The 27,760-nt window shown below is 38.1% G+C and overlaps 1 protein-coding gene and 1 pseudogene across 1 annotated transcript in view; one reads left to right on the top strand and one right to left on the bottom strand.

Moving 5' to 3' along the window:
• LOC144236440 (uncharacterized) overlaps positions 1 to 27,760 on the top strand; it is a 294,747-nt gene that overhangs the window by 19,971 nt on the left and 247,016 nt on the right. Inside the window, exons 4-5 of the mRNA XM_077770089.1 lie at positions 2,047 to 2,133; positions 5,999 to 6,016. Coding sequence (XP_077626215.1) covers positions 2,047 to 2,133; positions 5,999 to 6,016 — 105 coding nt within the window. The remainder of the gene's footprint in view (positions 1 to 2,046; positions 2,134 to 5,998; positions 6,017 to 27,760) is intronic.
• Positions 3,889 to 4,428, bottom strand: LOC144236324 (large ribosomal subunit protein uL6 pseudogene; annotated as a pseudogene).

Genomic DNA, 27,760 nt, shown 5'->3' with positions numbered 1-27,760 from the left:
TAAAGATTCCTTATTAACGTTTACCTGTAAAATGCTACTTGTCCTCTCCCAGAACACGAAGCACTGCATAAATCACTCCAGGCGTGGCACTTATAACTTACATATGGGTCTCCGCCCTGACTGAAAGTGAGAGGAACGATTTGCATAGATGTCAAAACCATACGTGGACCTTTGAGGGGCCCACCTCTCAGGGGCGTGCGGAAGCACCCAGCCCTGAGTGGAGTCTTGGTGGCTGGGGGACACCCAGCGCTCCACAGTGCGCAGGTGCGCTTGCACATCTGGGCGGGATCCTCATTTCTTAAGTGTGAGCAGGGATTGAAAATGGTTACGAGCCAAATAACCTTGGCTAATACATTTGGTTACAAACCAAATCAACTTCTCCAGACTTTTGGTTAAAAACCCCTAAACTCTGTTTCTTTCTCCAAGGTCTTGATTCCCTTGGGAGTAGTTACTAAGTCATTTCAGGAGACAAAGAATTGAGTTTTGTACTGGATGGGGGGAGATCACAGGCTCTGGGTACCAATTATTGACCGCTGCTACTACACAGTAATGGGAAGAAATACACTGCCACTTCCGCTTTCATATAGGCGAGTTATTTTGCTAGCAAATGGAAGACTGTGCTTAGGGGATCGCGGTGCTTTGTGGTGAAAGGGGAAAAAAACCAAAAACAATCCCAGTGAATGAAGGAGAATGGCTGTGTTATTGCAGTACACAAGGCTTTGATTACATACTGCCAAGATTCATACCAGCCCAGTAGTTGTTGACAGATAAAGTAACAAAAATGAAACTCATTTATTTTTTTTTCTTTATTGAGACCTCAAGGAAAAGCAGATTTTCAGTTCTTGTACTTACTACGTTGATAGAACAGAGACTGACAGCGAAAATGTGCCAGTCCAGAAATATAAATTAAACCTCAGGTCATATCAAAATTCCATTTAGTCTTGGCAAAGGAGCTGCTGGTTGGATTATTTTTGATCCTAAATCAAATATACCATGGAGTATCACAGTATTCCTGGTATATGTTAACCCTTTCCTGTGAACAATACTTTCAAAATTACTGTTGTTTTCAGTCTAAGACGCTTTATTTCTTTGACATTGTTGGAGGCAACTTGAATTATCGTCAGAGTAGGTTATATTTTACTGAATGCAAATTACTAGCAACAGACATATACATTTCAGTCTGCAGGAAGTAGGAAACTGGATTTGGAAAATTGATAACAGACCCTTTTCTCTATTACAAAGTCATATTCGATGCTACAGTTTGATTATTGAGATAAGGACAAAGGTAAGTGGGAAATGGAAAGTAAGAGTTTTTGGTTTGTTTGAGTGTTGATGTGCACTGAACAAAATTTCTGACTGAGTCATTTGTACCTCCCTTCATGTAACTTAAGTTGACAGAACAACAACAAAAACGATAAGCAAGACCGTCTCTCACTTTTCCTTTTTCTCTGTCTCCCTTCCCCTTCCTTCCTTCCTTCCTTCCTTCCTTCCTTCCTTCCTTCCTTCCTTCCTTCCTTCCTTCTCCCTTCTCTTCTCTCTCTCTATTTTCTCTTTCTCTCTCTTTTTATTCAAGTGTCAACATGGAAATTGTCTACAGTTTCTCATAATGAAGGTAGCAGTAAGTCAATCACAGAATTCTGGAAACAGCAACACGATTTACTTTGGGAATGATATACAAGCGGGTAAACAGAGCGATCAGTGAACTCGAAACGTCACTGTAATCCAACAATGTCCATTTCTTGAGTATATCCTAAACATAATTTTGCTGAAGTTTGTTATATTATTATTCTAAAGTCTCCATTTGATGATTTTCTCATTAATTTTTTAGCAGCTGAAAGATAGCATGAACTTGTTTCTTGAATTACCTTTTCTGACCTTTTGCAAGATGATAATTACCAAAAAGGGAGGCCTGCAAGAACGTGTACAAAAATTAAGCTTATAAAGTAGCTAAAATGGCCCTTCTGTGCTGGTGTCGATTTCAAAATTAACATTTTGGTTCATGTGCTTCTAATAATCACTGACCCTTACTTCATGTACTTTCCACAGGAAATGAATACAGCAGAAATTACTTTGACCCACTGATGGATGAGGAAATAAACCCAAGGCAGTGTGGGATGGAGGTCAGCAGAGAGGGTGAGCTAGAATTAAGTATGTAATTTTTGTGTCAGAATATTCTTTTCCATTCATGAAAATGAGGTGACAAAGATCACACATGCAATCCCGGTTAGACTTTGCAGCTTACAATTTAAATGGTAAGTTTTAACCACTAACAACATGATGGGCAGCGAAGGTAATTTTTGATCAAGGACAGCCAGCTGGTCCGATAGAAGCGGCAAGAATTTGCTTTCATTTGATGCTGCCATAAGCAGTTCGGTGTCATTATGAGGCCTGTGTTATGCATATGAGGAGCATCATTGCTTTACAAATGCCATCTCTGCTCTTTGAGCTTAAAGTGAGCATTCTTCAGATACAGTGCAAAATTCATCTAGCACAGGAAGCTTCCGTGCCCAGTGACTACTGAATTCCTTGCACTGGAAGGCATGGAACCCCCACTAAACTTTGAACCGCAAGGTAGAGTGGTATGATTTCTTCCTCCATAACCTTGAGGCTGGTTGCAGTCGTAAAATAACAAGACCATATTTCACCATTGGACGCCAGTCACTGAATCTGCACTTTTTAGTGAAAGACGGGGGTAAATCCTTACAGATAAAAGGGATCAAGCACAGTGCAAGGATTTTTTTTTTTTTTTTGAAAAGACAGTTTTCAATAACTATGCCTAATTTAGATGGTACAGAATCCACGGATATCATCAAAAGAAACATGGACAGAAGAAGGCAAGGGCTTAGTCTCAGGAGAGTTTTTACCGGGAGCCCAAAGCAAGGTGAATTGAGAACTGGAAAAAGCTCAACCTTTTATTTGCCCAATACCCTTGGGGGGAGGAAAGGTAATCCCAATGAATTCTGGAGAGGAGGTATCTGTGAGATTCTTCTTAAGTCTGTTTTAATTCCTTGAAGATCACAATGTATTGTGTATTGGGGGGAATTTTTGTAAGGTAAGGACTAAAGTTGACTTAATAAGATGTTCAATAAGATACGAATGTCTCTGACCACAGACAAGTGTCATAGAATAAAGTATTGTGGGTCACTCCTCCTGCATCAGCAGTGATTATCCAATGCCTGTGCTTCCCTTTGAGTCCCACATTTTCGAGCAGGCGGCCATTTTATATCCGGTTTTCAGTTTGCAATTAATGATAGCTTCTTTTCCTTTTTTGCTGGGAATTCAAGCCTGTGCAGTTATTTCATTTAGGGAAATAGACTGTGCTAAGGAACACAAGATCTCCTTCCACATCTTCTATGTCACAGAGCTGAAGGCCACGTGGGGACGAAACAGTGGTGTCGTCCGGAGGAGGGCCAGCCTGAGCAGAAATGCGACATACAGCATTCCTTGTGCTTGCCCACCTACCTTCACCCTGGTTCAGCTTTGTTCTCATATTTGTTTGTTTATAATTTTTCCCCCAAGTCACTATGGCTTTTATTGTATCTTTAAAATATCACAGATAAGTCTGAAAAATCATGGGAGATCTTGCTGTTTCTGTAGCTGGATGACTTAGATGTTATTTATCAGCCCTGCTGAACTGTTTTTTTTTTTTTTTCAGAAACATAGATAACAATCTCCAAATTTTCTGACATCCTTGTTTTTTTTTTAAATATTTTTAATGTTTATTTATTTTTGAGAGACAGAGACAGAGCATGAGCAGGGAAGGGCAGAGAAAGAGAGGGAGACACAGAATATGAAGCAGGCTTCAGGCTCGGAGCTGTCAGCACAGAGATCGATGCAGGGCTCGAATCCATGAACCGTGAGATCATGACCCAAGCTGAAGCTGGACGCTTAACCTACTGAGCCACCCAGGTGCTTCTTGACATCCTTGTTTATAACTGTTGTAGCTTACTGAGTGAAAGCAGCTGAGTTTGACCCAAGTTCAATGTCATTTCCTTTAAGAATTAACTCACCTTTCTGGACTTGAGAGGCTGAACAAGCAACACCTCATCCAAACCCAGCAGATATAATTTTCACCCCTGAGATTCCAGATTTCAACAGGAGAACCATTCTCCTGAATAACAATGTTGGTGGGGAAGTGAGGATACACAGACCTTATCTTGTAATGGAAGCCCAGTGTAACACCCTTGACCATGGTCTGTATGTGACTACAGATAGTGTAAACAGTAGCCAGTTCTTTTCTGCTTCCCACCATTTATCAACTCAGAACTTCTTCTTTTTCCTTCCAAGGAGACTGAGTTCTGCATTGACATGACTTAGATCCCTTTGCAGGGCTCTTCTGGGGCCTTTCACGAGAACAGTACTTCCCTTCCGAGTGATGTCAACATTTTCTGGAATGTCGTTATTCTTTTTGCTGAGAATCGACTTCATTCTTGCAGTAGATGCAGCAAAGGTTTTCATAATTTGTTCTCTACTTGCTGCCAAAATAGTTTGAGGCAGCTTACAATAAAAATGTAAATGTATATAGTGAAAGCAAAGCTCAAATATAGATGGAAGAGGGATTTGGCGGCACCTATAGAAGGAAGAAGTAAATGTATAAGAAAAAGAAGACAGTATTATACCTATAATTAAGCACTTATCTTACTTTGTGCTTCCTGGAACTTAAATATAAAGGGACATATGTTAGATCACTTTCAATGTTTAATAGGATTTCTGATTCTTTTTTGGTGTCAGTAACCTACCACCACCACCACTACCATTTTATTTCTTTAACAATAAGTCCTAGAAGGATAGTATGTTGATTTTTATGTAGCAAAGATTGTGGAAATAATGGACAATTGGTTCTTGATTGTTGGTAAATGCACTTTATTTAATATGGACTTCAGATCGCAGTGCTCAGTGCTCCTATGGAGCATCTGCTCCACAGCCGCGCAACATTTTATTGTTTTACAATTTTGGATGTGATCTGATGTAGGTAATATTAGCTTAGGTATCAGAGTTCTCCAAAGAAACAGAGCACAGAACCAATCAATAGGCTCTCTTTCTTTCTATTTTTATATATCACATAATACATATAATATACATGTGGATATACACATACAGAGAGATAGTCAGAGAGAAACAGAGAGTCAGAGAGAAAGAGAGAGAGAGAGACAAAAAGAAAGGGAGATTTATTTTCAGAAATTGGCTCATGTGACTGTGGGGGCTGGCAAATCTCTCTGTAGAGCAGGCTGGTAAAAGTTGATGTGACATTCAGGTAGGCATTGATATGCAGCCTTGAGACTGAATTCATCAGGGCAACAGACTGGAATGGAGGCATAATGTCTAACTTGCAGGGTTGAGGAGAATCACTTCTTTGGGAAACCTGCATTTTCTCTTATGTCTTCACCTGATTGGACGAGGCCCACCCACATTATTAGAGTAATTTGCTTTACTCAAAGCGTACCAACGTAAAGGTCAATCACATCTAAAAAATACTGTCATGGCAGTATCAAGACTGACATGTGACCAAACAACTGGGCACCATAGCTTACCCCAGTTGGCAAATCAAATTAAACATCACATGTTGAATTTGTTTAATAATAACTAACTAAAACTAACTAATTCATAATAATACCTTATAGAAGGTTGAGTCTCATGGGGACAGCCTTCTTACTGGCCATTGTACTCTCTTCCTGAAGTTTTGGCTTAAATGTCAATTCTCAACTCCCTTGACTAACCAAGCTGACGTTTCCTTGTATACCTTCCTTATCACACTCATACTCAATGATCACTAATCTATTTATTAGTGAGGTTATCCATGAAATGTGTGTCTCCCCTGTTAGACCATCTCCTGAGCACAAAGAGGGTAGAGATATTGCTTACCTTGTTCACTGATGAATTTTTCACGTTTATTTTTGTATTTTGACAGAGAAAGAGACAGCGTGCAGGGAGGGGTGGAGAGCGAGCGAGACAGAGAATCCCAGGCAGGTTCTGCGCTGCCAGCACAGAGCCTGACCAGGAGCTCCAACTCATGAAAGTGAGAGATCATGGCCTGAGCTGAAACCAAGAGTCAGACACTTAACTGACTGAGCCACTCAAGCGCCCCACACTGATGAATGCTTGAATCTTACCACAGCAGATGGCATAGAGCCATGAGTTGACTTGAGGAATATTTGTTGAGTTCATGTATAAATGAGTAAATGAATGTGAAGTGCTAAGCCTAATACTCAAACCGTGGCAAGCCTTCTGTGAACATTGGTTATTATTACTTACTGAGTGGTCAAGGGGTGTTGTAAGGTGAATATAGTAGCTCTGACCAACCAGTGCAAAATCACCCAAAGTAGCTGTCATTATTTCCATTTCTAAGATGAGAAGCAAGCTTAGAAAGATTCAGTATTTTTCTTAAGATCACAGAGATCTGGCAAAGCATGGAGGGGAAATCAAATCCCTATCTTTGGCTCTCTCTCTTCTCTTTCCCCTCACAAGTTATATTTGTGCTGTTGGCTTTCTCCACCTTTCCTTTTCAGGAAACTTCCTAGAGGGGAAAGTAAGCAGATTGACTCAAATTGTGGAATTTGAGTTCGAAAGGGACATTCTCTTGCCTTCAATTTCGGTCTTATGTAACCCATTTGAATCTCCAGGATCTTACTGGGGATCATTGAGGTGGTTTCCTCACCAGCTCTGCCTACCTAAGAAACCAGAACCTCTGTAGCAATTACTGATTAGGGTTTCTTATTCAGGTTCCTCTCATACAACCCCCCAAAAGCTGTCGACAAGTCACTACTTCATAATGAAAACACAGACACTAGTTCAGAATCGCAAAATCTAAACTATTGAAAAATTATGCACTTCATACAGTTACTAAATAGTTAACAAACAAGGAAAGGGGGGTGACTACCCTTTGTTGAGTACCTACTATATGCCAGGCATGCAGCAACGTGCTTTATGTGAGTTATCTTCTTAACCCTCACAACCATTTCATCTTTGGGGCAAGGAGATTAGAGCTCAGAGACTCTAACAAGCAGCCTCGGATTACAGAGCTAGTAAATGGCAGAGCTGGGATCTGGATGTAGGTTTGCTTCTCTCTAAAGATGTTGTCTCTGTATCGATCCCATTTACCTTTTGTCTATCTGTTTTTTTTTTTTCACATCCAAATGTATGTTCATTTATGCTTGTCTGTGACCCTCATTGACATGTCAGGACGACCAAGTCCTGATATTGATGCTTTTATTACATTTGTAGATATTTCCCCATCTATGCATTTGCTATCGCTCATTGTTAACTTCCAAATAACAATGGGCCATGTATCAGCTTTGTAAGTTTTGTGGCTGTTCCACTAGGAGTCATAAAGATCCAGCAATGCTGGAATCCAAGTTTATGCTTCTCTAATGCAAAATCTCCAAAATGGCTTCCAGGAATGGCCCCTCTCCATTTTCCCAAAGTGTTGGGGTGGCAGGAGGTTTGCGTTGGCTCTTGGGAGGGAAAGAAGGCTTGCAGGTCAGCTGATACTTGAGAAAGTCATCTGCAGGATTCAATGAGTGGAAGCTACTAACTTCAAAGACCTTTTGAGGTTGCTCTTTGAACCATTCTATCTGGTGCCAGCAACCTAAGCCTTCCTGTTTAGCCATCCCAAGTCCATGAGTATAGGCTACCTTGGATTTTTTTCCAACACGAATGTTGAAAAGATCATAGACATGGATAGAAAGGGGAAACCTAGAATTTTGAGGAGCTTCTGACGTGGACAGTGAAGACCCCTGAAGGCTCCTCTAGAACACTTGGTGGTAGAGTTTTAGGTTTGAGCTGCAGAATGAATGACCATCTTCAGGGTTGGCTCACCCATGGAGGGCAAAGGGAGGGAAATACTTGGGCTGTACTAAAACTACCACTGTGAAAGTACAACTACAGGGGCGCCTGGGTGGCTTAGTCGTTTAAGCGTCCGACTTTCGCTTAGGTCATGATCTCTCGGTTCGTGGGTTCGAGCCCCGCGTTGGGGCTGCCAGCTCAGAGCCTGTTTCAGTCTGTGTCTCCCTCTCTCTCTGACCCTCCCCTGCTCACGCTATCTCTCTCTCTCTCTCTCCTAGAAATAAATAAAAAAAAAAGAAAAAGAAAAAAGAAAGTACAACTACAGTTTAGCTAGGTCACTTGCCTTCTATAGGAAGGAGAACGTGTTTGATGTATGTATGAATATTCTAATTCTAAGACTGGGGAGGTCATCCACATTGGCCTCATTTATGTTTGGTTCTTTCCAGCAGCGAATCTACCTGGATGATTCTTTAAACCCTCTTCCAGCACCATGTTTTTATGATTATGTGTTTTCTGTTTGCTTGTTTGTTTGGTTTTGTTTTTTGTACTGACATAACCTTGTTACTTTAAGTTCACAAAAGACCTAAGTAGCATCTGTATTTGTTATTATATTGCATTAGCGTATATAAGGGAATCTAAGACCACCTAACATCACCTAAGTTTGTTGTTTCTTATATATATGCAGTAAAAAATAGGATACACAGCGAGTAGTTAGTGGAAAACACACTTTCATTTTTCTTTTTATCTTTTTGTATGATTTGACAAAACTTAATGGCTTGTTCTGAAATGACTCTTATGTAGTACATGTTATATTCCATTGCTTATCAGATCACTTTTATTGGAGAAGTATCCAAGTATGAATAGCCCATGATATACATTTAAAATTCATTGTTCCAGTTATCACTGATTTACGAAAGTTTTTTAATTTCAGAACAAGGCAGCAGGTTGAATAGAATTTGTGTCTATGACCTATAAAATAACTAAACAGCCATGATGATTAATACTTTCTTTTTGTAACTCAATTAACTGAGAGAAAGTCACCATAAATATGTTCTTTTAGCACCCTTACAAGTTGATAATGAAATTCTTTCTGATCGATTAATGAGGCTGTTTGAGAAGAGTGGACGAAGAGAAGCCCAAGGTAAGAGACTAATTATTTCCAACCTTTGATATTAACATTAGTTGTAAATTCATTAAGATGGTTTCTTGCAAAGGCTAATCTGTGTTTTCTAAATATAACCATTGACTGGTGACTTACGTGTGCTTTTGATGCTTGCAAATACTTAAAGATAGCTAAAGTTGGGGGGAAAGGTAAACACGGCCCAATTTTCTATAATTACATAGAATTTATAACCCTAAATAGCAAACATGATTTACTTACTATTAAAAGATCTTACAATGAGCTATGGCATAGTTGAATTCTCTAATATGAAGCTATATGTCATTCTTCTTAAAAAGTGTGTTTTAGCTTTTAAATAACTGCTTTGGGTGATAGAAGACAAGTAGTATATTGTCTTCAATCTTAATATGGGAGTTCATATTTATGTAAGTTAGGCTCTTTAAGTAAGTAATCCTCATGTGTATTAATCTAGGAATTTAAAGGTAATCCCTTAAAAACCAAAATCGAAATTCTTAGGTTAGCACATACAAATTCGTACATATTCATGCCAGACCAGAACCACACTGGCGTTTTTACCAAAGCATTAAGTGTAAGTTGTATATGCATGTATTCAAACTCATGGGGAAAAATTCTATTAAGTTTTTTTCCCCCTTCATTGTGTGCTTAGTTCTTCTCAATTGATCATTTTGTCTTTCTTATTTAAATAGTTCCTCAAAATTCATGTGAGGAGACAGGACTCATGGTTAAGTCATCTATATTTTTTGTTATTTTTCTATTGAATTTATGTTTAATGGTCACCATTTACTAACTGTGTGACCTTGGGCCAATTTCTTAACCTTTCTTTGCCTCTTCTGTCAAATGGACATATACTTGCCATAACGGAGTAGTTATGGGGATTAAATTGTCAATTATTACGTGGGCAGATATCATAAGCCCCTTACAGAGAATAATGAAAATAATTGATGATAATCGATAATTGATGATGCTGTAATGATGATGAAGATAATTGATGATAATGAAAATATTAATACTAGCTAAGCATTTACTGTGTTCTTTTTCTTTTAATTTTTTAAATATTTATTTATTTTTGAGAGAGAAAGAGAGAGAGTGTGAGCAGGGGAGGGGCAGAGAGAGAGGGAGACACAGATTCTCAAGCTGGCTCCAGCACAGAGCTGTCAGCACAGAGCCTGACATGGGGTTTGAACCCATGAACTGTGAGCTCAAGACCTGAGCTGAAGTCAGACGCTCAACCAACTGAGCTACCCAAGTGCCCCAACATTTACTGAGTTCTTACCAGGAGCCTGACACTGTCCCAAGTACCATTCTATTCTAATAGGGTAGATAGTAATTTATTTAAGCATCATAACAATCTTAAAGGTTAGGCCCCATTTTTAAATCACCATGTACAGATAGGATCCCCTAAAAATTTTCTTCCTGCGTATGTACATCTCCCTGTTGCTTTTGTGTAACTTTTTATTCCATTTTGTCTTTATCAACCAAACAAACTCATTCTTCAAGCCAGCTTGATCCCTCATTTTTGAGAAATCCTAACTTGAAGGATCAATTAGTTGGGATTTCCCACAGAAGCAGAATCCACTGGAACAAATAGAAAGAGAGAGAGATGTAGGGAGACTGGCAAGTGTGAAATCCTTAGGACACATGAGTAGGGTGGAAATTCAGGTGAGAGTTGATATGAAATTCAGGCAGGAGTTGAAGTCTTAAGTCATAATTTTACAGGACAGCCGGCCCGAGATTCAAGTAAGAGATAAAGGTGCAGTTTTGCGATGGGAGCCTGCAGACCAGCTCAGCAGGCCAGGAACTCAGGCTGGATTTCCTAGTTTGCAGTCTTGAGCCTCAATTCCTTCCTTTTTGGGAAACCCAAGTCCTCTACTCTTAGGGCTTTCAAATGACTGGATGAGGCTCACCCATGTCATGAAGGGGGATCTCCCTTGCTTAAAGTCTACTGATTTCAACGTTAATCACATCTAGAAAATCACCTTGGATGGCAACAGCTGGACTGGAATTTAAAGGAATAACTGGGTGCCGTAGCCCTGCTAAGCAGACACATAAAATTAAACATCACAAATGATTATGTTTGAATTAGGGAGACTTCTATAGTTTTAGTCTCATATCTGAGTCAGCAAGTAGAACTTGAAGTTTGTGTGTGTGCGCGCGCGGTAGGCATTGGGGAATGCACTCGTATACCTATTCTTTCCCTTCCATTCTGAAAAAACTTTGCAGCTTGGACCCTGGAAGTCACCGAGATACACATTTACAGGTGGCACTGAAGAGGCTTTCAAAATCATCTGTGAGCTTACAAAAGGCTTATGGAATTTGTAGAGTGAAGAGGCAGGCACCTTATCACCTATATTATACATGATGATATAATTGAGATCTAGAAAGATCTGTCTCTGTTTCTCTCTCTGTCTCTCTCTCAAAAATAAAGAAACATTAAAAAAATTAAAAAAGAATAAAGAAAAATGAACCCAAGTGCTCTGGCTTCTCCTGCACCTATTTATCACCCAAGTTGGTTTTGGCAAAACAGTGAGAAGCAGTTGTCGTAAACAGCATGTAACATTAACACACAGAAAGGCAGAGTGTCTACACTTCAGGATCTGTTTGGTAAGTAGGAAAAAAAGCTGGAATGCAGAACCTGTACTTTACTCAGTTTGTGAACATCACAGGAGGAGGAACAAAAGTTGTTGGCGTTGTGGTTGTGTTTTAATCTTAAAACTAGCTCTGGGCTTTAGTGATTTCCTGGTACATTAATCAGAAAATAATTTGCTAAACTGTAGATTATGGAAAACCAAGATTTATCCCCTATGAGAAAAAAAAGTGGTTAGATTACTATGTGTTAAGCCAACATTAAAGCGACAAAGATCAAGTCAAGTTTTGTGTGATCTTCTTGGGGTAAATAGATGGGAGCCTCCTGGAAGAGAGTTTGGATTCTGAAGAGACAGTGAGTTCCAGAAAGAGGCTGGAACCCCACAGAGAGGGCAGTGAGGAATCTGAAAGATATGTTCAGAAAAATACAATTCTACTTGGAACGTCTTCTTTGGAACAGGTCAGCATTCAAATATATATCGAGAAATGTTAAGATAATCTCTGTCTCTCTCTCTCTCTTTTTTAAAATATTTATCTATTTTTAGGAGAGTGCAAGTAGGGGAGGGGCAGAGACAATGGGACAGCGGATCAGAAGTGAGTTCTGTCCTGATAGACTGATAGCAGAGAGAGGCCTATGTGGGGCTTGCACTCACGAACCGCGAGATCATGACCTGAGTCAAAGTCCCACGCTCAACAGACTGAGTCACCCAGATGTCCCAAGATCATCTCTTTTTAAAATATCAAGTTGAAATGTCAGTCCTGCACATTGTCTCCTGATTTTACCAACACATGCCTGTCTAGAACACACGATTCATGAGTTGCCCAAGTCTTTTCCCACATTTTCCACAAACATTTTATCATGCAGAACTCATGCTTTTTTGTCAATATCAATCCCAGCCCTCACATAATTTATTTTTACTTCATCCGGTGTTACTTCATGTTAAGAGTGTTAAGTCGTAGAGTATTATGAACCTATAATCTGTAATAAATAAATAATCTGTAATAAATAAATAATCTGTAATAAAACTGGAAAGCAGCATAAATGTACTTGGATAAAATTAAGAAAGTATTTGGATCTGTTTTGCATTAGCACTGTATTGCCATGTGAATGATCTAATATTTGTGAGGCCACCTTTTAGGGAACTTGTACATTTTGACTGTTGTGACTCATGGCCCACAAGGGTGTCTTTAGCCCATAGATTGTGTTGACTTCGGAAGCACTTTTCTATTTTCTGTATGTGTTTCTATTTATCCATAATGTAGCATTATGTGCTCAGATCCACCAAAGAGAGAAGTGTTTCTCCTTTATGTATTTCAAATAAAAATAGAGGAATTCCACATGGCTACTTCCAGGTGCGTGCGTGCATGCATGCGTGTGTGTGTGTGTGCGCGCGTGTGTGTAGTTGTTTGTGAAAGGTAAGCTGATTCAGGCTAAAAAGGAAAAAATATCACCAGGGACGTGCATATCACCAGGAGGAGATGACTCATTCATAAAGAATCCAGCACAGAGGAGGTGCTCATTAAATGACAGGGAAGAAAAAATGGCAGTTTTTCCCAGGCCAGCGCTGTTCATGTTCTCACCTTCACTGTGTTAGGAAGTTTCCCAAACATTTTATGCAGGGAAAAACTTCAGTTAGCTGTTAGAGCTCATAGCTTTCATCCTCGGTTCTGGTCTTTATATGAATTTGAACTTCTGTATAAAATAGGACAAAATCATCTAAACCTCTCGTGGTCATGGTGAGGATCTAAGACGTGTCCAAGTGCCTGGCAGTTAAAGCTTTTCTTTTTTTTGTGACTCTTGTATATTTTTAAAGAGTGCTATCCATTCTTTCCTTTTATTTCTACTGCAAGGGTGAACTGATACTTACAAGTTATGGTATTTAGTTTTTTTTTTAAGTTTATTTATTTACTTTGAGAGAGACAGAGAACACGAGTGGGGGAGGGGCAGAGAGAGAGGGAGAATACGAGAATCCCAGACAGGCTCCGCATTGCAAACTCAGAGCCAGTCACCGGGCTCCATCTCATGACCCATGAGATCATGATCTCAGCCTGAAACCAAGAGTCAGACACTTACTGACTGAGCCACCAGGCACCCCCTACATCAAGGTGTTTAAATGGAGATAGGAGAAGGTTCCAGCTGTTGTGAGTGCTGTTGGATGAGTCCTTTCTTAGATGATTTATCGACATCTGCTCATTTATAGGGGAACTGAGTGAATTGCTTTTCCTCTCAACATGCCATGGCCTTGTAGCAGTGCTGGATTTGGGGATGACAAACGGATCTAGATCGCAAAAAGAGAGGAAAATGACCTTGACTAAAATGTCACGGGGACTGGGTTAGGAATTGTCTGTGTCGGAGATACCATGCAAAAACACAACAAATATACAGATCTTGACAGTGGATGTACATCGTGGAGAAAAAAATAAGGACAAATACCAGGAAACTAATAGCAGTAGAGGATTGCAGGGGACATGGGATTGAGAATCAGTGGGACCTTGGGGTCAATTGAGAGAATCATATTTCGAGGGTCATGCAAGGGCTGAAATATTACTTGAATTGTTATCACTGGGCAGTTTAGTTACCTGAGTAGGTAAAGCTCTTAAGAAATATCTGCACTGATCTTTCATATCTCCTAGACATTAGAAAGCTTGTAGGAAAGACATTAAATGACTTAGGTCTGAGAATTACCTGTAAGAGCTAAAACCAATCCATTAGGTGTATAGCTTTAACAAATTTAATCGCAAGGGAAATTCAGGGAAGCAAGAATACATTGTCTTTTGAATAAGTATTGAATGAAAACTAAAATAATTTTGTATTTAAAGGGTTTTTCTGGACATTTCCTATCATTTATTGTATATGATGTACCTGTTCTTAATCAGTTGCAGATAACTAGGTTTCTTCCTGAATTTTAATAATAATTCATAGCTTTAGTTTATTCAATTGAGAAACGATGCTTTCAGGAGGTTTTAGGAGATGATTTCTGTGTAATATACTATAAAAAGGAAAATCATTTTAAGTTTTTGTCTTGATCTTAAAAATCAAATATTGTGTTTAGGGTAGTGGTGGAACAGCACCTTAGCCTGAACCCAGTGTCTTTCAGGGAAACACTCAAAAAAGTTTATCAATGTGTGGGGCACCTGGGTGATTCAGCCAGTTAAACGTCTGACTCTTATTTTTCTCTTGTAATGTTTATTTATTTTTGACACACAGAGAGAGAGAGAGAGAGAAAGAGAGAGAGAGATCATGAGCAGGGGAGGGGCAGAGAGAGAGGGAGACACAGATTCTGAAGCAGGCTCCAGGCTCCAGGCTCCGAGCTGTCAGCACAGAGCGTAAGGCGGGTCTCAAACCCACGAACCGTGAGATCATGACCTGAGCCAAAGTGCCGCTTAACCATCTGAGCCACCCAGGCGCCCCTCATTTGACTCTTGAATTCGGCTCAGGTCAGGATCTCAGGTTCTTGGGATCAAGCCTGTGTCAGGCTGTGCACTCTCACTGGAGATTTTTTCTCCCTCTCTCTCTCTCTCTCTCTGCCCTTTCCCCACTTGTGCGCTCTTTCTCTCTCTCTCAAAATAAATAAACATAAAAAAAGCTTATCAGTGTGTATTGGCAGCTAACCCTACCTTTCTAAATTCTTTTTTTTTTTAAGGTTTATTTATTTATATTTTGGTGGGGGGGAGGGGCAGAAAGAGAAGGAGGCTCTCAAGCAGGCTCTGCCCTGTCAGCAGAGAGCCTGACACGGGACTGGAACTCACAAAACTGTGAGATCATGACCTGAGCTGAAATCAAGAGTCAGATGCTCAATGGACGGAGCCACCCAGGTGCCCCTACTTTGCTAAATTCTTTATAACTGACTGGCATTTGGCAATGGGCCTGAGTCAAATCTAGTGTCCTGTATGAGTAAAAGTCAAGTCTGAATGCTCATTCCTGAATTTGAGCGCAAATGTAGAAGTGTAAAATCCATAATGGAATCCCCATAAATAAAAGATGGACTTTGTAAGACCCTTTAAAAATATAACCAGTATGTTTTTCTGTAAGCCAGACTGTATTTAACTCTGTGGTTAGCATGGGAAACTTTTGGAGATAAAATGGATATTCAAAAACCACTAAGGACATTTACATGAGCTCCACTTCGACATGATTACTGAATCAACACAGTCGCTTGTGTATCAGTTCTTAAATATTAGAGTAAATGTAAATTAAGATATTATGAATACAATTATAAAGATGAACAGAACAGGAGCACAAACATTATTTCATAGTGACAAAAAAGCAGTAGTGGTTTCCCACATGTTAATTCAAGGAACACAGTAATGACAGTGTCATGGTCCATAGTTTGTAAGCACCTGCCACGTTTAGTGTCTTTTCTGAAATAGGGAAAATTCCATATTATTACGGATATGAAAGATGGCTCTACGGAGCAGAAATATACTTTTACAAGTTAGAGAACTCCTGGAATCCTTTTCAGTTTTAACACTGGGTTAAATCTACATAAGAAAATTTATGTAGATTTATGTCCAATTTATGGCACTCACAGTTTTCCTTCGTTAGCCTCCATGGAGGTATTTATTTTTTGATTTCTCATGAGCTACCTGGCATACGTTTTTGAACATCCCAGCAAACAAAAGGTTTCAGATGGGGGTATTCTTGCCAAAGCTGACTGGCACTGAAGGAGAACCAGGTTAGCATCCAGAAGGAGTAAACACATTCCGCTGTTGTCATCTGTGCTCTGAAAAATCATTATCTAATGCGGTCGCAATCAATTGTTTATTTACTTACTGTCAGTTCACATTGTATCAGCACCTCCAAGTGAAAAGAGACATGCAAAACAAACAAAAAATGTTATTAGTTGTTACTTTTTTCATGGAGATTTATTTTATACTATTTTTTTCTTTTTTTGCTGTGGTTGATAGTATTTAGTTCATATTAAAACATAAAATTGCCTCCATCTTTCTTTTCCTCCTTTCCTTTAGTAGGAGTGATTAAAGCTGAAAATTAGGCAACTGGGGTCACTGAAGAAATTGGTGTCATTAAAAAAATGTGGAGGCACACAACATAACAGCAACCTTAGAGTGACTAAGGCAACTAATTCTGCAATCAGGCAAAATAGGACGATCCAAGCACCAATTTCTGGTGTTAGACATGATCTAAGGACAGCATTTTACCTAGAGATTGGGTGGGCTGATCATTCTTCAAAACAATCTCCATTAACATAATTTCTTACAACTGAAAATTTAATATCCTGAAACTCTCAGAAAGTTTGAGGTTCCGTTATTGTATATGATCTAAAGTGTAAAATTCTTTATTTCAGGTGAATGGTAGATTCTTTTCTTTTAGTGATCACGTAAGCCATTGGGCATGACTTATGTGCTCCTATGAAAATCCAGGAGCCTACTAGGACACCTTCCAGTATAGGAAGCCACTCCACTTCTGTATGGAATTGAGTCAAGGAAGGAAAAAGTGCCATGATTTGGAGTAAAGGTTTATGTACACAGGTACATATGTACATACATATGGTGCTAATACAACCATATGTATGTAGGAAAAGACAAAGTAAGAGAGCTGAATAATCTTTGGTAGATTGTCACATCCTATTAAACTTCTAGATCCTTGGGGTGCCTCGGTGGCTCAGTTGGTAAGCGTCTGACTTTGGTTCAGGTAATGATCTCATGGTTCGTGGGTTCGAGCCCCGGGCTCTGTGCTGACAGCTAACTTGGAGCCTGGAGCCTGCTTCTGGATTTTGTGTCTCCCTCTCTCTCTGACCCTCCCCTGCTCACGCTCTCTTTCTTTCCCATTCTCTCTCTCAGAAATAAAAAAAAAACATTAAAAATTTTTTTAAATAAAAATACTTCTAGATCCTATTCTAAACTCACATATTTAAAATTGTAGTAAAGCCATTCCCCTTTAGCTTTTATTAATATGTAGTCCACCACCAATAACGATCAAGCTTCCTCAAAGTTCAAGGTGAGTTCAAGTGGTTGTAATTAGCATTTTGACCAGATATCCTCTTACCTGTAGTAAAACAAATCACCATTTCTGAAACAAAGGTATTGATGAAAGAGTTTCTTGGTGGTTGTCTTAGCATGCTACTTTTCATAGAATTTTTTAAATAATTTCATTATGTTGAGAATATCACCCAAAACATAATTTTATTGCATATATTTTTAAAAACCAGAGTCAGTTTGACACATTATTTAATAATTCTACTCTCTTCTTTGCCCAACTCTCCCATTCTCTTGTAAAGTTCCTTGTCTAACCAAATTTCCTTCAGAAACTCAGCCTTCAATTATATATCAGCAAATGAAAATTTGTGCTGAATAAGACAGAAATGAGAATAGTACAGTGTGTTCAAAGGAAAGGAATCCCATACATGATATTTAACACTCAAAATAGTATTTCAACAAATATGTCAGGATACTTACGCTTTATTCNAAATCTTAAACACCAAGCATAGAGCCTGGCAGAAAACATAAAGTATACTCTTACTTTTAAGATGAATGAATGAATAAATGAGTGAATGCTGTAGATAACTAGTAAGGCAAAATTATCATGGATATCATTAGCATATAGATGTTCTCTGATATTAATTTTCTCTAATACAGTCTAATGTCATTATGCGGAGTGTTAGGATTTGGTACCTTCATGCATATCATCTCAATTATATTTGAAAATATTTGTGTCATAGAATAAAAAAATAATTTTTATGTCTTACGGGTTTATTGAGGTATAATTGAAAACTAAAATTGTAATATATTTAAAGCATATAATGTGATGATTTGGTATACTTTGTTTTGGTGAGAGTGCTTAAGATCTACTGTCTCAACAAATTTCAAATATGCTATATAGTATTAACTACAGTCATGATGATGTACATTAGGTCTTTAGAACTTATTCAACTTATAGCTGAAAGTTTGTGCCTTTGATCAACATCTCCCCACTTCTCATATTCCCCACTGGCAGTTGCCATTCTATTCTGTTTCTATGTTTTTGACAATTATGATTTATTTTTTTAAATGTTTTAAATTTATTTTTGACAGAGAGAGAGAGAGAGAGACAGAGACAGAGAGAGAGAGAGAGAGAGAGCAAGCGTGAACTAGGGAGGGGCAGAGAGAGGGAGACACAGAATCTGAAGCAGGTTTCAGGCTCTAAGCTGTCAGCACAGAGCCTGATGCGGGGCTTGAACTCAAGAACCATGAGATTATGACCTGGGCCGAAGTCAGATGCTTAACTGACTGAGCCACCCAGGTGCCTCTTTTTTGTAAATTCCACATATAAGTGATACCACACAGTATTTGTCCTTTTCTGTCTGGCTTATTTCACTTATCATAAAAATCTGAACAAATTAGGTACAAAGAAATATGCATCAACATAATAAAAACCATCTGTGAGAAGCCCACAACTAACATCACACTCAATGATGAAAAGCTGAAAGCTTACCCTCTAAGATCAGAAACAAAACACAAATGCCCACTCCTGCCACTTCTGTGCAACAAAGTGCTGGAAGTCCCGGCCAGAGCAATTAGATAAGAAAAAGAAAAAAAAAAGCAAAAAGAAAAGGAAAAAGAAATAAAACAAATCCAAATCAGGAAAAAAAGCTCTTAAATAATACAATAGTGAACATTGATTGTGTACCTACTGATTCTATTCTAAACACTGCATAATTTAATCTCACAACTGCCTTAAGAACAAATTATTATTTTCAGTTTATAGAAGGGCATTGTGAGGCACAGAGAGGTTAACAAGTTTCCCAAGTTAAAGTTTTGTAGCTAAGTTGCTGAGTCAGCATTCAAACTTAGACAATCTTAACCATTACATTATGCTCTTAGTTATGCTCTTAGTGGTGGTTCACAGTATTCAAAGAATATGGCTTTTTAACACAAAATGTTCTGTCATTTATCTGGTATTTTGGAGGAAGGGACATTCTAGACTCATTAAGTGCTTTTCATGTTCTTTATATTATTATGTAGGGAACATAGACTGATATATTTTATCAAGTAAATGATAACACTTTCATCTCATACTTGGTAAAACCAAGAAAAACAGAGTTGAGACATGTTTACAATAGCTTAAAGACTCACTGACATTCTTCGCAGTTAAGCTGGTAAAATAACGTCCAAGAAAGAATGAATTACAAAACAATCATTCCATTATTTGTGAAAATACAGGACATTAAGAAAATGGCTCATGTCTTTACCTTACCTACCATTGAATTCATACCTTATATACCTTCTTTCACCTTAAAAAAGAACTGTCATTCCCCAAATATAGACTACACTAAAAATAAAGTTCTTCTCCACAATCTGTAGCCAGTTATATTCTACTACCAATATCCTTAGGGAGCCCAATCTCTCATTCTTCTTTACATCTTACCTTGTATTCCCTGAGTAACTGCCATATCTCATATGCTCTACTCACCTTGAAGTTCAGAGCTTTGTCCTTTTGTCTGTCTTTCTACCCAATACCTGTTCTGGAGTTCAGCCTTTGCTAATTTAATATTTATCAAATGGGCACTTGATACAAAGCATGTTGGATAAAGGAGTAATTGCAGACACATCTGAACCATTCACCTCCTGACTTATATCTTTATAAGGTCAGGAATCCAATTAGAATTTTTATATAGTAAGACTAAACAATGTCTTTACAGCCTGTTGCTACTGTTCTCTGCATCCTTCAACTCTAGCTGCTGTAACAGCTGGCTTAAAAAACAGCTGTTTTTTTCCCCACTGTTCTGGAAGCTGCAAGTCTGAGATCAGGGTGCCAGGATGGTTGGTTTCTGGAGAGATTCCTCTCCCTGGCTTGTAGGTGGTTGCCTTTCCCTGTATCCTCAACATTGTGGGGAAAGAGAGAGTGAACTCTTGGGCTGACCTTATGAGAGCAGTAATCCCATCACGAAGGTTCTACCCTCGCCACCCCATCTAAATCTGATTGCCTCCCAAAGGCCCCATCTCAACTACAGTCACATTGGGATTAAGGTTTAAACAGCTGGGTTTTGCTGAAATGCAGTTCAGTCCATAGAACTCTTTCTTAAAACATATGGGATTTTCATGAAAACTTCGCTGCATAGATCTTAGCTCATGAAAAATTCATTTACCCTGAGTACTGAAGAATGGGCTTGTTTCAGCTGAAGTGCTTCTAGTGGCTGAGTGCTTTGTTTATTTTAGGATAGAGCTGTGCATGGGAGAGGGGCCTCAGGCTGAGAGCTAAGGCTGCTGGGAGACAGGTGGACTGCCCAGGCTCCAAGAAGTTGTATTCCTTCTTGCCTGACAGAGACCCAAAGTGCTTCCAAATATCCTTGGAAAGATTTTTGACATGTACTTTTAGGAGGGACAAAGTAAAATAAAATTGCCTACTTTCTTGCTAATATTTATAACCTTTTCTTCAATCTTTTGAAATCTGATTTGTACCATAATGATTCTGTGCCATCTTATCCATTTGGAAAGGATGAAATCTTTTCAAACAAGTGCTGAATACGTAACATTTTTTTTTTTTTTGCTATTGCAATTGCTCACTTTGAGTGTTTAATGGGTTAGAATATAGACAGCGAAGCATGGTTTGAGAAGAAACAGAAAATGCATTTATATTCCTGTGATTGAAAATTCCCAGTGAAACTAACGATTTGACTCTTAGGTTCTTTAAGTGAAAAGTTGGATTACTCCATTTCCAAAGAAAAGGGAAGTGAAGTGTGTGTGTGTGTGTGTGTGTGTGTGTGTGTGTGCATGAGAGAGAGAGAGAGAGAGAGAGGACTAAGGATCATTAAAATGAAAAAAGGGGCATATATAAAAAAATGATTTTAAATTTTTTTAATTTAAATTCAAATTAGTTAACATACAGTGTGGTCTTGGCTTCAGGAGTAGAACTGAGTGACTCATCTCTTATATAACACCCAGTGCTCATCCCAATAAGGGTCCTCCTTAATATCCATCACCCATTTAACCCATCCCCCCACCTACCTTCTCTCCCCCAGCAACCCTCAGTTTGTTCTCTGTATTTAAGAGTCTCTTACGGTTTGCCTCTCTCTCTGCTTTTAATCTTAATGAGAATTTTCAATGCCAAGCCTTTTGTACCAAGTTGGTTGACATGTAAGTTCTCTGTAGAATTTGCACACATCCAAGAAAACCTCCCAGTATGTGGAACCCTCTGAACCCAGGGTAGGTATATGTACAAAGATTTCCCAACAGGAGCTGTTAGACTACAGGAAGCCATTTTCAATATGTCTGCCTAACACCAATTAATATTAACAAGAATTATATCTGAATATGGAGAGAAACAGCCTTCTTAACTTTTACGTCTTTTTTCCCCCCTAATAAGTTATTGCTGACCACAATGCTCATTAGTGGCACAATAAAAAGGAGCTACTGGTAAATAATAACAATTCTTTGTAGTTATACAGTGCCTTTGATCAGAAGAGCTCAAAGCCTTCGTGACTCATTAATTTTTGAAATACCTCCGTGAAGAATGAGGGTGTCAAGGATTACTACCTTTGGTTCATAAACAGAGAAAACCGAGTTTTGTAAGAAACTGTCCCAAGGTCATTCAATGATTTGGTGAGAGTATTAGGGATATAATCTATAAGCCAGAAATAATTAGAGCGAAGACCAACAGCGCTCAACAGAAATCAGCAGCTTCTGAGAGACTGCAGAGAAACTTTATGTAATGCTTGGAAATAATACTGCTTTTAGAAACACAGTTTTTTATTTAGCTTTTCTTTGAATCACTTCTTCTGTTAATAATGGAGAGCTCTCCACAGTTTCACATTTAGATCATGTAGTTTGGCATCATTTCCTTGAGGCTTCTCTGTGTTTTTATTTCTTCTATTTGAAGAAGTAGTGTACATTTTCTACAGAACCATTCAAATTAATTACTAGTAGAAAAAAAGAAGAAAATAATTATATTATATATCACATACACCTGTATATGCTTAGTCAAATATTAATCTACTTCATCCATTGATTTTGAGAAACATTAAAAAATACATTGCACTCTGCCTCATTGTCATTCTCATCGGAGTGGAGGTTGAGAGTATAGACCTTGCATTATTATCATGATTATTTTTCAAAAACTCACTTCTGAGTTTCAATTGGAAGTGACACTCAAAGGATGGCAGATCATATTTTCTTTAAAACTTGTCCCCAAATCCCTCCTTATGTGGTTTACTGGAAGAATAAAAATTTATCTTTTACATGATTATTTTTCCATTGCCCCATTGCTCTGTTATGGTTATTTAAATTTTCAAAGGCTTGTGCCTTAGGATGCTTGCAGAGTGGCAGAGTCTAGGTGAACAGGTATTATCTTGTTTGAACACACACACACACACACACACAGAGGATTTTGTATTTTATGTTTTTGTCCCTGTCCCTGTTTCCTAAGTATCTCACAGTTTTCAAGACTGTCCATTGATTTCCTTGTTATTTGGCTGAGGGCTTACTTTTTTCATACTATCCATTTTGTTTTTATGACACACCAAGTCTCTCTTATTATTATCTCTTGTTTTTAGAGAAAACTCAATATTACTATTTGTTTAAATGTAGTCTGCTGACCTCTCTCAGGATACCTGGAGTGCTAATTAGAATGCATATTCCTGAGAACCAATACAGACTTACTGTCTCAAAGTCTCTGTGACGGGAGCCTTAGAGTGTCTAAGTTTAACACAGACCCTCTAGAAGATTCTTAGACACATAAAACTAAAGATCCTGTCCTATCTTCTAACCATAGATAATTCATCTATAGCACTTACAATGTGCCAAGCATTTGGAGGTGTTATGACTTTTAAAAAAGGTATCTTGCTAAGAACATAAATTCCTACTCTCCATATAAATTTTTAATGTACCAATCATATGTGAGATGACAAGACCTTTAAGATATGAGGTAGAATTTCAGATTTAATTGACAATAAGTCACAAAATTAGTATAGAAAAGTCTTGACTGCCCTTCATCCAAATTGAGTTGCTTTTTAAAAAAATTACCTCTGGAGTGGTAAATTGATTCATTGAGCTCTACTTTTTCTATGGTAGAGTGGATTTATTCTATCTTTAGGTGTCAGTCATAGATAATGAGAGATTTTCAGGAAAGTTTTGGACTTTATAATCATTCTTTCATTGTCAGTTTTTGTTCTTTGGTTCTTAAAATTTTCTCACAAATAAACTGTCTCCAGAAAAACCATTTTTCAGGGATTTTTTTGGGATAACTGAGGAAATCTGGATATAGACAAGGTATTAGATGATATGAAAAAAGTTAGCTGCCACAGTAACCAAGAAAGTGTGGAACTGGCGAGAGAATAGACAAACAGATCAGTGTTATATAAAAAGGAGCCCAGAAATACACTCACACAAATATAGGCAACTGAGTTTTGATAAAGGGGCAAAAAATTCGATGGAGAAAGAAAGTCTTTTCTGTGAATGGTGCTGGACACGTGGACATCCACATGCCAAAAAATAAATAAATAAATAAATAAAAGAAAAACAAAGAACCTAGACACAAACCTTATACCTTTTGCAAAAGTTAACTCAAAATTCATCATAGACTTAAATGTAAAATACCAAACTATAAATTTTCTAGAAGACAGCCTAAGAGGCATTTTAGATGACTTTGGGAATGGTGATAACTTTTTAGATACAACACAAAATACATGATCCAGGAAGGAAATAATTTATGAGCTGAACTTGATTAGAAACTTCTGGTCTGTGAAAGACAGTATTAAGAGAATAAAGAGACAAACCACAGACTGGGAGAAAATATTTCCAGACACATCTGAAAAAGGACTGTTATCCATACTATAGAAAGAACTCTTAAAATTCAATAATAAGAAAATGAATGACATGTTAGGCATGTTAAAAGATGCTGAATGTCATATGTCATTAGGTACATGCAAATTAAAACAATAGTGAGATAAAACTACCAGCCTATTAGAAGGGCCAAAATGCAAAACAATGACAACATCAAATGCTGGTGAGGATGTCGAACAATAAGAACTCTCATTCATTGCTGGCGGGAATGCAAAATGGTACAGCCCTGCAAGATAGCTTAGCAATTTCTTACTAAACTAAACACACTCATATGGCATGAGCCAACAATCACCTCCTTGATATTAATCCAGATGAGTTGAAAATTTAGGTTTTTCACAAGAAGTTGCATAGGGATGTTTATAGTAGTTTTATCCATCATTGCCCAAATTTGGAAACAACCAAGATGTCCTTCAATAGGATAAATAAACTATGGAACACCCTGACAATAGAACATTATTTAGTACTAGAAAGAAATGAGCTATCAAGCCTTATCATGAAAAGATACAGAGGAACCTTAAATGAATATTACTAAGTAAACGAAGCCAATCTGAAGAGGTTGAATAATGATTCTAACCACATGGTACTCTGGAAAAGGTAAAATAGGGAGACAATAAAAAGACCAGCAATTAGGTGGGAGGGAAGGATGAATAGGCAGAGCACAGAATTTTTAGGGCAATGAAACTATTTGGTATGATACATGTGACTATACATTTGTCAAAATCCATAGAATGTACAGCCCTAAGAGTGAGCCACAATGTAAACTATGGACTTCGGGTGATAATGATATCGCAATGTATATCCGTTGGTTTTTACAAATATATCCTTCAGGTGTGAGATGTTAACTTTAGGGGCGGGTGTGAGTCTCTGGGGGCAAGGAGAGTGTGGACACTCTATGTATTTTCTGCTCTTTTTTACTGCAAACCTAAAACTGTCTAAAAATAGTCTATTTAAAAAAATAGTGCTGATTTAGTATGGTGTCATAATGATATGGTTAGGAATAAAATGTACCCTTCCAGATGGATACTGAAATATTTAATGTCAAAATGTCAAAATGTTTCGATTAACTTTAAAATTTTTCAGTTTCCAGGGCGCCTGGGTGGCTCAGTCAGTTAAACGTCTGACTTCAGCTCAGGTCATGATCTCATGGTTAGTGAGTTTGAGCCCCACGTCGGGCTCTGGGCTGACAGCTCAGAGGCTGGAGCCTGCTTTGGATTCTATGTCTCCCTCTCTCTCTATCCCTCCCCCACTCACACTCTGACTCTCTCTCTCTCAAAATAAATAAACAATAAAAAATTTCAATTTCCGTGTGTGTGTGTGTATACATATATATGTGTGTGTATATATATATATAAAACAAATATGACAAGAATTAATCATTAGTAAATGTTAAATTCATTATGTAGTTATTTCTACTTTATATATATTCGACATTCATAATTAAAAGTAAAAATAAACACTTTATCCAATTACCGTATGCTAATTTTTAAAAATGTTAGATTGGTTCATGTTGATTTGTTTGATTAATGTGCCATCTATTGGGGCAGGAATTTTTGTTATTAGTTTTTCTGCACAAAACCAGAGATAAGTGTGATGATTGCCATGTTTGAGGTAAAGAAATTGCAGCTGCAATCTTATTCTCTCCTGATTTTTCACCTAAAATTCCCAGATGCCCCTTTACTCTTGACTTCTCAGAGCTCTTCCATTCCATTCTGTGAGGTGGATTCTGTAGCCTGTTGTTGTAGGAGGGCACATGAATATTCTTTCCCATCTTTGTATCCGTAGATTCTTATATTCCTCATGCCTTTCCCTTAGAGTCATTGAAACTCAAACCTCACATTTGGTAGAATTGACTAAAGTATATTTAAACAGCATGCCACTCAAATTATTTTTTTAAAAAGCAATTTTCTACTGTTGACTTAGAGGTCAAGAGATCTACTTTAGCCAGCATAATTTCTGATTAACTAATTTGATCCGTACCAAACTATATAAGCAAACCTGAAGTAAGCCTCCATCAACTTTTTCTTTTCTTTTTTCTTTTTTTTGCCTTTGGATTTAACAGTGTTTTCAACAGTGAACCAAATAGAGTAAATAACCCCCAGGCAGAACAAATGACTCTAATGGCAGTCTCCTATACATTCTTTTGGTGGAAAGACTGAAAATGAAGATAAAAACGTGACAGCCCAAAGGGTGAAGGACCTCCATGGGCTCTATTAAACAACAGTTTGGAATGTGAATATATAGGGTTATCTTTTCAGGAGTTCAGAAAGAGAAGTTCATAATTGAGAAGTCTCTCCTTGAGGGTGTTGAAACCTCTCTTCTGATGGACCATGTGATTTCCAGCAGTGCTTTGTGGTCTAAAATTGCATGGAGAGACATTTATTTTTCAGTTCCTTTAGTTAATTAAGTTTTTATTTGGTTTCAATTCCATTATTTGTGATAGCATAAGATCACAAATAAAATATTCTAACTTTAGTGGATGGAAATTAACCTTGTATGTATAGGAGATTTGAGTTCTGGGTCCTAAAGCTCAGACTAGCTCAGAATTACTTGGGCAAAACAGTCAAAAAACCTGGATCTTGGTGTTCCTATTTGTACAATTCAAAGGCGTTTGATTACTTGTAAGTTTCTTTTCAGTTCTAAAATATTAATGGTGCTACCTTACATTTAAGTACAATAATCATTTAAAAGATAGCAGGTAATCCCAAATTCATGAAATGTTGGGTATTTTCTTCTTCCTGGGTCGACTATACTTTACATTAATACTTCTAAAATTTTTGTGAGCCTTAAGGCCATTTGAGGTGCATGTCGAGGTGTGGGTTCTTTGTTTGTTTTGGAGTATGACCAGGAATGTACATTTTAAATAAATCCCCTAGATGATTCTGCTGCACCTTGTGCTCAGATGGTATTTGAGGAACTGTGCTTATAATTCCTACTTGGAGACAGTGCTCAAACTTTTCTTTTTTTTTTAATATTTTTATTTATTTCTGAGAGAGAGAGAGAGGCAGTGTGAGAAGGGGAGAGTCAGAGAGAGAGAGAGGGAGACACAGAATCTCAAACAGGCTCCAGACTCCGAGCTAGCTGTCAGCACAGAGCCCGACGTGGGGCCCGATCCCACAAACCATGAAATCATGACCTGAGCCGAAGTCAGATGCTTAACCGACTGAGCCACCCAGGCGCCCCAGTGCTCAAACTTTTCTAACAATCAAAAAGGAACTGATTTTCTGACTGTTAATAGAGGCTCACCTCTGCACTGATTCTTACCCAGGGAGAGAGCTTTGCTGGTTAGGATGTGGCAGAGTGATAAATATAAAAATAGCAGGGAGGCATAGTTTGAAAAGCCTTCTAGGGGATTCTCAAATATTGCTTTGACAGTGGTGGCATGGTGGTGGCAGAGAGCTTGACTTTGTCCACACCCTTTGCAGTTAAGAATGCTGATTAAAATAACATGATTACATATATGCAGCACTGTATAATTTG

Source organism: Crocuta crocuta, unplaced genomic scaffold (assembly GCF_008692635.1).
Source record: "Crocuta crocuta isolate KB4526 unplaced genomic scaffold, BGI_CrCroc_1.0 scaffold24, whole genome shotgun sequence".
Classification (NCBI taxonomy): Eukaryota; Metazoa; Chordata; class Mammalia; order Carnivora; family Hyaenidae; genus Crocuta; species Crocuta crocuta.
The sequence above is the reverse complement of the archived record's forward strand: the minus strand, read 5'-3'. Positions and strand labels throughout refer to the sequence as shown.